General features: G+C 42.5%; 1 protein-coding gene across 1 annotated transcript in view; it reads left to right on the top strand.

Moving 5' to 3' along the window:
* iglon5 (IgLON family member 5) overlaps positions 1 to 14,039 on the top strand; it is an 89,111-nt gene that overhangs the window by 69,474 nt on the left and 5,598 nt on the right. The window contains exons 2-4 of the mRNA XM_010792758.1: positions 1,763 to 1,841; positions 6,068 to 6,300; positions 8,128 to 8,247. Coding sequence (XP_010791060.1) covers positions 1,763 to 1,841; positions 6,068 to 6,300; positions 8,128 to 8,247 — 432 coding nt within the window. The remainder of the gene's footprint in view (positions 1 to 1,762; positions 1,842 to 6,067; positions 6,301 to 8,127; positions 8,248 to 14,039) is intronic.

The raw sequence follows: 14,039 nt of genomic DNA, 5'->3' as shown, positions 1-14,039 counted from the left end.
AGCACAAGCACAGCTAGGCAACATTACTCTGTTGTAAAAAAACACAGATAAACTAAAGCTTGTGTCAGTTTTTAAACATTGGACACAATGGCTAATGTGCTACACCCCTCCTCTAAGGCTTTCAGAGAGAGGGAGAGAATATTGGAGGCAGTTCTGGGATCCTTGGCCGCCCTAGATAGCACAGCAACAGTGGCAGCAGCAGCACCCATTAATGCGATTATAGCTTTTAGCTGAAGATTTTCAGGGCCAGTTTTCTTTAGAGGCATCATTAGTTTGTCCTCCTTTCTTCTTCTCCATCGGTATGTCAGTAAACAAACGCACGCATTCACACACAAATAGGCAACAGAAGGCTAGGTACTGTAACTGCTTATATCCAACCATGCGCAAGACATGCAATGGTGCACACACAATCATACGCACATGAATATATGAATACACAAGCATGCATGTAGCCCATATTGACTGTGCCATAGCCACGCACACTATAGCCAAACCACACTACATTCACAACAACACGCAGAAAAAGAGGCATAATTAGTCTTTATTTTGAGATGATTAATTATTATTTAATGTAGTTGGCACTTCTCCGGACTTTCTGTTATGCAGTTTGAAAACCTTTTGATTAGCAATCCATGAAGCACATTATTATTCTGAAGCCTCTCTAATTATTCTTTGTAATCAAACCATGATTCCACAAAGACCCACTTTTAATTCAAAACCTACATTTCCTCTAGTGCTGCATTGCCGTCATTTTGGGTCTCGTTGCTTAGCGGGTTCCCACTCGGCATGCTTAACATGTTTTTGACTTTGTGCGGCTATTTAACAAACCTTGAGGTGCTTCTAAGCTCCTCACTGCGCCGGCTTCATTTCATAAAGTCACCATTTATTAAACCTCAAGGCTACACCACGGTAAAAGCTTATTGGAGATATTGAGGTCATTTTACTGGGAGAGGGAGAAAGAGATTGTTGGAGATGGAGGGAAGACACAAGCTGAGGTACTACGTGTCATTCTGTGATTTAGCAGAGTTTAGACGGGTATAGCCAGGTGTCTTATTAGAGAGCGGCCTGCCTCAGTAGGCACTTTCTCTGCCAGCATATAAGGTCTTTGGTTATCTTTGTTTTCTACCCAAGCAAGTTCACAAAAAGACTTCAAACTGCTTTAAAGTGTTTTTCTCACCTGAGTGCCGAAACACATCTCAAAAATGCCAAGTTCGTTTTTGCTCTTCAACTAATGGCCATCAGTATGTGTGTATGTTCTTGCGTGTGTTTGTGCTTTGGTAAGCATGTGTCTCTGTTCTCTGAGTGTTTGTGTGTGTGTGTGTGTGTGTGTGTGTGTGTGTGTGTGTGTGTGTGTGTGTGTGTGTGTGTGTGTGTGTGTGTGTGTGTGTGTGTGTGTTGGTAGGTAGGATGAGCATCCCTTCTGTTACCGTTGCTGTCCCTTCATTTCACGCTCCGGCAGCTCCGCGTGAATCCTCTTCCCTTGGCTCATTATCAGTGCTGTTCAATGAACGTGCATCCCACCAGAATGCAGGGTAAAACCAAATCATTATTCAAGAACGGGGGTCAGTGCAGACGTTGTGACTCTTTTGTTTAGTATATTTATTACTTTCCCTTCAGAAAGCAGGATGCAGAGCACATCTCCGCCCAACGTGATTTGGTTAGGCAGTCGATTCTCAAGCACCTGACCTGAGATTGATGAACACCAGCGCCTGTTACCGTCATTTGAAGCTCATTGGTGTCTTTTCTCTTTTTTTGTTGGCAGCGTCCAGTGTGCACGGAGCAGAATTCGGACACCTGCCGGACAACATTACAGTGTTGGAAGGAGAAAGCGTCACTTTGAGGTAACTCCTAATCCCACACCTGCACCTACTAATTGCCTAAATAAACATGTTGGTGTTTTCCACCCACCTGTCATGCCACCTGTTAATTACTATTAAGCATCCCACATTGTGCCATACTTTTCCTCTTTTTTGATATCCTTGCAAATAAAATTGTATAACTTTTTACTTTTTGCTAGAGTCTGTCTGCAATCAACTTTTATTTAAATGTGAAAATATTATTGCACAGTTTAGTACAGGTGGTAGAGCTCATCTGCATCCAACCTCACCTGCCTAACTGTGAGTGTAGAAAGTAGAAATCACAGCTGTCCCCGGCTACCAACCAAGCGGAAAAACAGCTTACTTGCTTTCCCCCTTCCTCTGGATGTGACCTGGCATGGAAGTACATTCAGCAGCTCAAAAAGTCAACTACAAGTCAACATTACTTTCATCCCCTTTAAGCCTACACCTATTCAGATTTCGGAACAAATTCCTCTTTTAGTCACATTTTTCTCTTGAAAGAGGAGTGGGCCTTTCACTTAAATCAAATGTGTTATTAGGAAGCCATGCACACATCTGTCAATAATTGTTAACATCAACATGTCTCTCACCATGTTGGAAATCAAAGGACCAGGACGCTGATCTATAATGTCATCAAGACTTGAAGCCTGAGGCTGTTTTATCGATCCTGTGGAGATGTTAAATCTATAAAATGTACTTGGGTGTTTTCACACTGGGTACTAAAATCACCTTAAATTAATTTACAGTTAAGTATAAGGAGAGCTGTGCATTAATGTTACATTACTGGCATTTTTTACCTTGTTTCTGGCTGTAGACAGGGTCGCCATCTCCCATGACTTTTGACAAATTGATTTGATAAGAGGTAGGACATCTCTTCGGTTGACCAATCACAACAGAGCCAAGCAGCTAACCAATCAGAGCAGACTGGGCTCTGATTTCTGGACAGGCCGTTTTTCAATGTCGAGTATACCTGCTGCAGAGCTACTATTTCAAGTATACTACGTCATCGAGTGGCGCCGAATGCCGGGCATTTAACATGCATTAAGGCCCATTCCCAAACCGCCCCCTACACCCTACCCCTCCGATTGCGCGTTGGAGGGTCCGCCATATTGAGGGCTGTTCCAAACCAACGAGTGTGGAGCGGTGTGGAGGGGGAGTGGGCTATCAAGCCCTCAAACAGCGAGGCCGTTTCTCAATCACGAGGATGCTTGCTTGGTAGCACCTGTCTTCCAAGTCACTTCCTTCGGAAGCTAGGCAAGAATACTTCCTGGCATTCGGAAAACGAAGAGTGGAACAGGCTAGCAAGTGTGCAGGTGTGCGTCATATGAGAGGCCCCGCCTTACTTTTTTTTTTAAGCCACAGATTTGGGGAAATTGGTCCGTGCGCAAAGCATTGTGGGGATTTGAAGGACGCGAAGTCTACCCATGTGCAGCCTCGAAATTACCCTCAAACCAAGCCTCGGTTGAATTCCAAGTATGCTGGAGATTGGAACAGTCCTTCGGCGGCACTCGATGACGTAGTATCCTTGAAATATTGAAGCCAGTTTCCTCGCGATTGAGAAACGGCCACGGTCTCGACCTGACCAGTCTCAACGCTGTGTGTGTCCGTCAGGAAACACACTGTTTACAAGTAGTTCCAGCAAACATCCACTGATAAACTGCGATGTTAACAACCTCATGATAACCTCATATGTTTTAACTTAGGATCATACCTGTGTTTAGTCTAGAAAAAGGTAAATGTCTGCATTTTATTATAAAGTTGTGTATATTTACAGACTGTTGCAAAAACTAAGAAGCTTATAAACATCAGATTTAAAACTAAAAGAGCTTTACAAAAAACACAATGAAATATGTTTGGAGTTTTATTTGAGTTATTAATTTACATTTTTTGTCTAAGAAATGCTGATTTGAAACCGTTGTTACATACAGTTACGGCATTTCCTGTTTCTGCCGGAGAGAGGGGAGGCCGTCCCAAAGCTTGCCGCTGTATTTACTCCCTCCATCTGACAGGAGGGAGCCTCGTTGAGCTGCGAGTGTGGCTACAGACGGAGTTCACTCCGTCACGGAGGGGTAGGGTCGAGGGAGTGGTTTGGGATTGGGCCTAGAAATGGCCATGACATGGAATCAGTGCGACACCTGCAGGTGAATGACATGCATAACAACCACAGCTGCACAGCTCCATATTGTCTTGTTGNATGTTTGGAGTTTATTTGAGTTATGATTTACATTTTTGTCTAGATATGCTATTTGAAACCGTTGTTACATACAGTTACGGCATTTCCTGTTTCTGCCGGAGAGAGGGGAGGCCGTCCCAAAGCTTGCCGCTGTATTTACTCCCTCCATCTGACAGGAGGGAGCCTCGTTGAGCTGCGAGTGTGGCTACAGACGGAGTTCACTCCGTCACGGAGGGGTAGGGTCGAGGGAGTGGTTTGGGATTGGGCCTTAAACCGTCCTTCGGCGCCACTCCATGACGTAGTATACTTGAAATAGTGGCTCTGCATCAGGTTTACTCGACATTGAGAAACGGCCACAGAGTGTGAAAAAAGTTGCTGTAGCACAAAGGAAAAAAAAGACCTTTTTGAACATTAAAGCATGAGACAAGTCACTATAAACCTCCCCCTTTTACTGTAAAACTAAACATATGCCACTACTGGGTTTTCTACACCAGTTCCACCAAATGATTATTATTTTCTGAATGTGTGTTGTATCTCATTTCATTTCGTTTTAACATTATACAGTACCTCTCAAGTAAAAACACTCAAAGATTTGAAAAAACATATATATAAATAAACTCTATTTTTATGTAAAATCACTTCCGCCCAAATTGGAAAAATACTTGCGCTGTGCTTGAAACAATGCTGTTGTGTTGGCTTTGATGCGGGCCATTAAGACATTTGATGTTATTATGGTGCTCATTTCCTCTTGGCCTGCAGTCATATAGCAACATCATCAGTGCAGAAGTGATTAATTTTAAAAATAGATAATAGACGGTCCACAGATAATGATTTTTAATGGTGGGTTTTCTTACTGTCTCGTCTCTTTATTTAAACCCACCGGCAACAAACTGAATTTTAATCAAATAATATTCCCTTTTTATTTCCAATATTTCAAAACCTGTTAGAAGTGGTCTGCCCTCAGGTCATGTGTCCACCTGAACGTCAGCCCAGTGCCTTGTAGCCTATTTGTAAAGGACTTCCATGCTTTGCTGCACTGTGGCTGTTATGCATTGTGGTGTCAGTGACTTGGCATGTGATCTAAGATCTACCTCAACCGTGATATTTATCTGGGTCTTATCAATTAAACATGAGGACTACAGAGGCATTTCCTCGCAGCCAGTTGAGGCTGGGTAAGGACATCTAGTGGCCGAGGCAAGAACTGAAGTCACACCTGTGGACTGTGGTTTGGAAATAGCCATAATCTTTTTGAACAAAAGTGAATTAATACACTTTTATCACCAACATCATAATTCCCTCTTTCATTATTTCCACTAATGTTTCTATGTATTGCCATTTAATCTAATTACATTTTACAGCCACTTTAAGGCTAATGGCCAGTGGACAAACCTCTGGATTTGAATGTACCTTGGACTGCATCCATTGGCAAACAGACAATGTTACAGACAAAGTAACCCAGCTGTTAAAAGAATAATGGACAACCATTTCAATGCGTTGCTTGCAAGCTGTACTTTTGTAAAACTGATCTCTACCACCTTTTTTTATAATATGACCCATTTTTCTCCATCTGTGTAACAGGAGTGATGGATATTCATTAGCAACTGGCTGCAGAGAAATGGAGGAAAAACCAGAAAAACATTATTAGTCTACTCTAGAGACATAACAGATGCAAATGCTTGGATACAGCACTGGGCATGAGGGGTCCATGAGTGGTATAATTAGTTGAAAAAGACGTGAATCATATATTATGACCTTTGCAGTGACTGTATTTGCACATAATTGAACCCCTATAGGATATTTTAAAACAACATGTTCAACAGCAACATGATAATCTCACTTCTGTATCATGAGTTATCTTTTCTGAGAAGCTTTAAAAATCTTTATGGTGGCTGCAATAGTATAACTAATTAGATGTTTTAATTTGATAAATCACTCATTTGTTTGTGTTTACTTATTATAAATGTAATGAGAAAAAACCTAAGCACTGTTTAGGGTCAACCTACACATAATGTAATGCAGGCCTCTCACCTGTTAATTGCTTCCTGTCCCCTCACAGATGTCGGATCGACGAGGAGGTGACCCACAAGGCCTGGCTGAACCGCTCCAACATCCTGTTCACGGGGACAGACAAGTGGTCACTGGACAAGCGTGTGACGCTGGCCAATAGCAACAACAGTGACTTCTCCATCCACATCGACAACGTGCAAATATCCGACGAGGGGCCTTACACATGCACCTTCCAGGCCAACAACAAGCCCCGCATCGCCCATGTCTACCTCATCGTCCAAGGTGAGCAGCTGAGTGGAGACCAAACAGGAATCTGTAATAAATGTATCCAACTGCTGGCTCCTTTCCAAAAACGATCCAGAGCCTGCAGATTTGATTGCCAAGGCAACTGCTAAATAATATATGTGTGCACCAATGTTAGTGTAAGCAGCCTTTGACAAAAGCTGAATGGCTTAATTGGTAATTCATATGAGCAGTGCTGTCTATTGGATATGATTGAGGTTTGACTTCAGGGGAAGCAATTAAGATTTCCTATGGTTACATTTCAAAGTTCCCTTTCTGGTAAATCATGTCTAAATGTATGATAGGAAACTTAGTAGTTACTGCTTTTATGATGTTTGAGTATCTAAGGTTGATATTTATGGTTATATCAAACGGCAAGTATATGATTCAGTCTGAAAGCCAATGCTTGTGAGGTTACAGCCATTAGCGGTTCTAGGGGGGACCAACAAATTGTAATTACATTTAAAAAATGGTTGACACAAATTCTGTAATGTGATTTTTTTGGGCAAAATGACTTTAAACTGAACAAAAAATCTTTAATTTGTACCGCAATAAATGTGCCCCTCTCCTCAAATAACTGGTCCCAGTAAAAGTGGTCTCAAACCGCCACTGGCTACAGCACAGCCAGTCTAGTACAGGTGACAAATCACATTCCCATTATTTCCATGTAGCCAGTTAGGGTTACTTGTCCGTATAAACAGAAAGATATGCAGATGGATGAGGATGTGTGTGATGGAGATGAGATACACAGGGGGGTTGTCCAACTGCCTGACTAAATAACTGCCAATTCAGGACCGCGACTGAGGCTCAGTCATCAAGTCAGCAGCTAAGTGAGTGAGAGTCTGGCTGATCCTGAGTGACATGATGTATGGGCGCAGACCTGCCCAGAGGATGGATCTCAGACCTTTTCCTCCTGCATGTGTCAATTTGCATGCATATTTTCGACTGTGTGTTAGGCAAATTGCACGAATACATCACCAGGAGAATCAAACTTTTAACTGGATATATTAGGCTGTGTTCTGTTGGAATGAAAACACAAGAGCTGGCTCACAGCTTACAGGTGGCGGAAACAATGTCAGCTGCTTACTAACAGAGTTTTCACATTGCACTGCATCCAAACAAACAGTCATGTCTGCAGGGTGCAAAGCTTGGCACAGATGACCATATACCTAATTCCAAATCGCCTGCAGTTCCAGCCCTAGCTTGGTATCTCACAAAATAATTACACCCTGAAGTCAGTGCATCAAGCAGGAGCAGCTTCAGCGCCACTCCAGTCTGTGCTTTATCGCTGCAAGTATTCAACTCTAGTAAGATAGAGAAAAATAGGATCCTCGGTAGATGCCTTGCAAAACAAAAAGCAATCTCAGGGCCAAGCTCATTAAAATAAATGATAATGGGCCATTTAAATTCAAGGGCCATCTTGTTATCAAACTAACTACATGCATAGCACTCCAACACTTTGTGGGTTTGGGGCAAAGTGGTCATTCGACTTCAAAGTAAAAATTCACACTATCAGTTCTACACATTTTCTTTTTTTTCTTTAAAGATCAGATCTGATTAGATGTCAGGAGAAGGAGATTGTATTGCCCTTTGCGGCAAATTACAATGCAGTGCATCCTAAGTAGACGGACAAGCATATTGTTGCACAGTTCAGTAAGCACTCAGGCACAGATCATTAATCAGCTGATTGCCTCTCTGTCTTAGGTGCAGGGATTTGCATTATACTTTAAACACCTTAATAGGCTGTAAGGGCATATCTCATCAATAATGTATGAAATGAGAGGGGATTTTGAGGTCATATTTTAATAGCATGATCTTGTTTTTCAGTGCCCGCCAGAATCGTCAACATCTCGAAAAACGTGTCTGTGAACGAGGGGGAGAATGTAAACCTCTTCTGTCTGGCGGTGGGTCGGCCTGAGCCCACCGTCACCTGGAAAGACCAGAAATGTAAGCTACCCCTTCCTGTTTGCTTGTCTTCACATCCAGAGATCTCTTGTTTACAGCTTCACCTTTATCTCCATGCCTTCACATTCATCCCTACCCCGGGTCTGCTTTAGTTCTTAGGCTTATCAGCATTCAGCTCATATCCACATCTTTATCCCACATACCTGTGCCATAAATCTTAAACCCAGCTGTTTAGTCTGTCCTGATCCTAAATTTATACTCTCCACATTTTCCCAATGTCCCAATGTTTTGTCCCAAATAACCACACATTATACCTAATTATCCCCACCGCGCCACCTGTAATCATCAGCATCTGTCTTCATCCACCCTGTCAACTGGCATCATGAAGCCAACCTACGCTAACAGCCCCTTTTTGTATTAAATCATCTATTTTTAGCTTCCATCATTTTGGGGAATCATAATGAGTTGAGAGTTGTAAGGCTGACGGATGAAGTCAAATCCATTTGATTTGATCAGCACAGCATTTATTTTATATTTGTTCCCATCTTTGTCACCACTTACGTCCAAAGTCGGGAAAATAAGCATTCCAGTGCCAGTAGAGATGACATGTTGTTATTAAATGTAATGGCAGTGCTGTGTGAACTGTTTGGCACATAAAGACATTTTCCATGTACTGAATATAACATTAATCCATGACTCAATATTCCTGAGTGTGTTTTACTTGCTCATCTCTTTAGACTTTGGAGGCTTTTACAATTCAATGTTTGCTATTCAGTTTGGTTTAAATAAACAGGAATACATTGCATATTGCATGAGCTCCATGACCTCTTTGTTGAAATATGAACTAAACCGTATTTGCTCTGTTAAATATGGCCATGTGTGTGGAGAAAAGTCCAAAATATGTTAGATTGAACTTTTGAACAAGGCAGATGAGAGATTTATAACAAAACAAGGGTTATTTAAGACTTTTCCGTGTTCTGAAAATCAAATAATGAACACTTTGTAAGGAGGATGTTGCTTCGATGTCACAAAAGTCACGGTTGAAGCATTTCTACCTCACAACAGTATTGCCTGAGTTGCAGCTTGACTACAGCAGCAGAAGCACAGATCAAATGCAGCTCCGAGACAGCAATAATAAATAGGTCAATGTGAACATCTTGTCAACAAGCTGTGATTATTGTTGGGCGAATAAATGCACAACCTATACTGTACTGCTGTACTTACTGATAGCTTTGGGCTTGCTCAGAGGTCTGTTCCTCCTCCGCTATCCCTGGTCTGTCCCTGAGATAGCCTGCTGTGTGTGCAATGTCCTTCTCTGCACAGTACAGTGTTTGTGAACCTACACAGTACCTTAGGCAGGGGCAAGCCCGTAGTGATCACTGACACCCAAAAATACATGAAGTAAAGCATGCACAAGCACACACCTGCAGCACACCCACAACCTTACATCACAAACTCTGCGCGGCTGTTCTCATCTACAGCATTTCTCCTCTGTCAGCAGTAATCTTCCCTCTCAAGCCACCCCCACCATCTCAAACCGCCTCTCCCGTCTCCTCCCTCTCTCCCATAATAGCCCCACAGCTTGCAGGGAAAGAGATAGGGGATGCATTGCTATTCCGTGAGAGTGTGTGCAACCAAGCCATCAGTTGCAGGAGACCAGGGGCGGAGGAGAAAGAGGGGGAGAACTAGCCCAAAGAAACAGCAAGAAGCTGCCAGCCATCTGTCCCCATTACTCAGAGACTGCATAGAGAAGCTGCAGCGAGGGGGGGGGGTGAGGAGAACAGTGTATGTTGAGTTTGGATGGAGAATCTGGTGGTGGTGAGTTAAGAGGAAGAGCAACCCATTTGAGGCGAGACAGAGACCTTATTAGAGCTTTTAAACCCTTTGCAACTTGTCCACAGTTACCAGAGTCACATACGGATAGTTTCACTTCTCTGCACTGAGGTCTGCAGGCACTGCCTTCTTCCTCATTTTAACAGAGATCAGATACTATCTGTTGCACCCATTCCCTCTTATTTAGTTAAATGCACCAGTGAATACGGGCCCCATCATTTGATGTCCCATCTGTTAAAACACATGGGCACACAAGCTTAGCATGGATGGATGGATGGATGCTTGTGGTGGTGAGACGAGTAGGAGGAATGCACTTTCACTAACAACTTGATTATGATAAGCATAAAGAAGTATATGCCTTTGACAATGAGTTTATAGGCTGTTAAAGGATGTGGGTGTTTGTGCGCATCCACAAGCTTGAATCATCGACAAAAGTAGGATTGAAAAAGGAAGGTAGAGTTTGGCAAAAGCTAAGCCGTCAGCAGAGCCAGACAAATCCAAAATAGAGATGATTAAAAAATCAGTGTGTGTGTGGTTTTATATACTAAGTGGACTGGATGAGGGACAGGTGTGGCGTGATGAGAGAATGCATTGCAGGTGCGCAGCTAGAGTGTGGAAATCTGAAGATTGGAAATGGTAGGAAAGCGTCGCCAGAAAGTTCTCGCAAGTTTATTTATCCACTCCTGCTGACATTTGAAAAAGAAGAAAAAAGAGATTCACCACAAAATATTCTTGTGCTCTTTTTTTAAATGTAATGCTGTCTATTCTAATTAGTTAGCAATTTGAGGCCTCAGTTTAATTACATTGCTCTCATATTTTGGTCAATTTGTGAGCACAAGACAAATGTGTGTTTAGAAAGCCAGAAAAGTATATTTTGCTTCCTTGCTTCAGTTATCAGAGAAACAAGCTGCAGGACTTCCACTCATGTTCACCGAACTGCAATGGAAAAACACAAATGTATAACATGAAGCAGCTTCAGTCAATGTTTTTGTTTTGGAGAGGAGAAGACGTCGGCAATCATTCGTCTACCGGTAAATTTCTTCTTGGTCAGGCATTAATAACAACAAAACAAATGTAATTGTTTAAAAAATGTAAGATAACCCGTCTGAGAAAACTGAAAGCTATGGACTTCATTTTAGCAGGTGGCTTTTCTGGTTTACATCCTGCTTCATTTAGCTCAAGTAACCCACCATTTCAGCATTTTCCTCGTCTGAAGGACAGATTTTACAGACTCTAAGGACACCCATCCATCTCTGTTTCAACCCAACAGACCTCTCTGTCTGGATGGTAGTTTATGTAATGGAAATGGATAAGAGGAGCCGAGAAATCAAGTGCACTGATGATCTATTGAGGCTCAAAGTGCTGCTGTGGAAATAGAGCACGGTGTCACTGTAGGGCAGGGCTGAACCAATGATCCTTTTTTCCCTTCCTCTCATTCATGTCGCCCCCCTCTCTTCTCAGGTGCAATCCAGCTATCTCTGGTGGTCAGGAGTCAGGCTACTTCAAAAGCCATAAGTGGTTGATGGAGATGTATTTTACAGACCATTGTAAGGGTGCTAGAGGCCGACTCCAGTCAGATATGATCTCCCACCAAAGTGGAGAAAAGGTGTGCCATGGGGATGGAGAGGGAGGGAGGGAAAGAGAGAGAGAGAGAGAGAGAGAGCTGCTTTCATATTACATCACACATGAGGATTACAAGTCCATGAAGGAACCATCCACATCAAAACCCAGCTGACATCTCTCTGTTTCCCTCTTCATGTTGCTGTTTTTCTCCTCTATCTTTATATCTGTGTATCTGTCTGACTGTCTTGCTCGACATCTCTTGCAAATTACCACTCTCTGTGTATCTGTAATGCGCTCTCTAGCGCTCGATTGCTCTCATTTCTTTTCTGGTTTTTATTTCTTGGAAGTCATCTGTAACAGGCCTGTGTGTTCTCCAGTGCTAGTTGTCTGATTCGATCTATTTCTCCACTTTTCCCCCCTGCATACCGCCTCAGCTCCCCCCCTCTGGCGAAATTGGCTGCTCTGCTTACTTGACAGAGACGTCGCACGAGAGCTATATATTTATTAAACTAATGGAATGAATGAATAACATTGCACCCACCCCACCTCATCGCCCAGTGCCCTGCACTTTCTCCGGTGGCAGGAGCAGACGTTGACGCTCGCTGCTCAGCCGCTGCCGCAGCAGCTGCAAATACTCGTTTCCAGCTCAGTAGCCACACTAATAATCCTCCAGTATAATCTCCAATTAGAACCGCCGCGCTAATCTCTGACAGGAATAATCATGGCGTTTAGCGTCTTTTTTGTGTGTGTTTGCGTCGGTGTTGCTCACAAACGTGCTCAGGGAATTTTTTTGTGTTTGTTAGGGGAAGTAAAGGTCCACTGACTGACGGTGGTTGTGTGTATGTTTAGTGGGCTTTGAAAGGGGAAAGTGAGCCGCAATTTAAGAGCTGGATCTCCTTGTTAGTAGTGAGATTATGTATTATGTCGTGTTCCACAGTCTGACTTCTTTAATGGGGTAAAGGGGAGAAAAAAAAGAAGACCTAATGGTTTCGGGGGCTGTGAGACAGCTGGCTTGCAGGGAGTAGGGGGGGTGCACCCTCACTCTCATTCCTCTTCTCTCTGCTGCTGCTGCTGCCGCCGATTCAATAACACCCCCAACATCAATTCCCTCACATGAAGGAGCAATAACTTGTATCCTGTCTCTTTGGCTCTCCCCTCTGAAGAGATGTTGAGGCTGTTTGACGCCCCGAGGAAAAAAAAAAACGGAAAATGCCAGACTGACTAATTTGGTTTTGGGGCACCTGGGATTTTGTCAACATCAAATAACAGCCAAATATTCTTCTCAATACGTAATATAGTGAACGGGTCATCCCTGTTGTGTCTACTGCCTGGAAGAAATACTTACAATCTCCCCTGACACTATACAAGAAAATGGTGTCAGTTCTGTCATATCATATTTACTTACAAAATGTTTATCTACACAACAATTCACCAGCTGGCCCATTACTTTAATGAACAATGTAGCTTGAGGCTCTTAAGGATCATGACACAAATATGTTTTTTATTAATTTCATGTTGTTGTTTGGGTGGTCCAAATGATGAATAATGATTCCAATCAACCCATTGTAATTACAAGTTAACAAAGTGAGAATACATTATTCAGTTCATGAGGTCAAACATGGATTTTTATATTTTAGATACATCATTTGCTAATGTATATCAGGATATCTATTTCCAGCATATCACATATACAGTATGTCAATATTGGAAAATGTACATCTAGATCACATGTGTCAAACTCAAGGCCCGGGGGCCAAATCAGGCCCTTGGTGGATTTAATTTCGGCCCGCAGGATAATTTCAAATCACTATTAGATCTGGCCGGTATATTGCATGCACACCTTCACTCAATCCTGAGGGTTTCCTCAGCTCAGAGCCTGAGCCCAAACATTGATGACCTTGCCCCCAAGATGAGATGCCAAGTATCTGGCTTGAACTAGCATCACAGAGCAGCACACTGAGTTTAAATGGATGTTTCCTTCTGCACTTTTTCTCTCACGACAACAGGGCATGTTTGGTTTTTTCTTTGAGGGAAATAGTTTTTTTGAAGCTGTTGTTGGCCTGTGGAAAAATGTATTCATAAGAAATGACTCCGGAAAAGCTGCAGGTAGTTTTGCAATAAACATTGAACCAGTCCGGCCCTCGACTAGTACCCATTTCTTTATTTTGGCCCACTGTGTATTTGAGTTTGAAACCCCTGTCATAGAGCTTTGTAATATTTTTGACAACTCCAAAGGGATTATTATGAACTACTTTTATTCTGTTCCTTCTGAAATGTGTCTTTTGTGTCCAAATGTTTGCGGATTGTTGTTCAAATGTACTTGAATTCATGTGTTTAATTGTGTTCCTGTTCAAGTGTGTATCTCTCATGCTGTGTTGCTATACATCTTGGAAATAAAAATATATTTGTATGCCTGAATCGTGTGCTGAAAATGAAGA

This window comes from Notothenia coriiceps, unplaced genomic scaffold (genome assembly GCF_000735185.1).
Source record: "Notothenia coriiceps isolate Sejong01 unplaced genomic scaffold, NC01 NC01_scaffold00036550, whole genome shotgun sequence".
In the NCBI taxonomy this organism is placed as follows: domain Eukaryota; kingdom Metazoa; phylum Chordata; class Actinopteri; order Perciformes; family Nototheniidae; genus Notothenia; species Notothenia coriiceps.
Note: the sequence above shows the minus strand (reverse complement) of the source record. Positions and strands in the feature narration are given on the sequence as shown.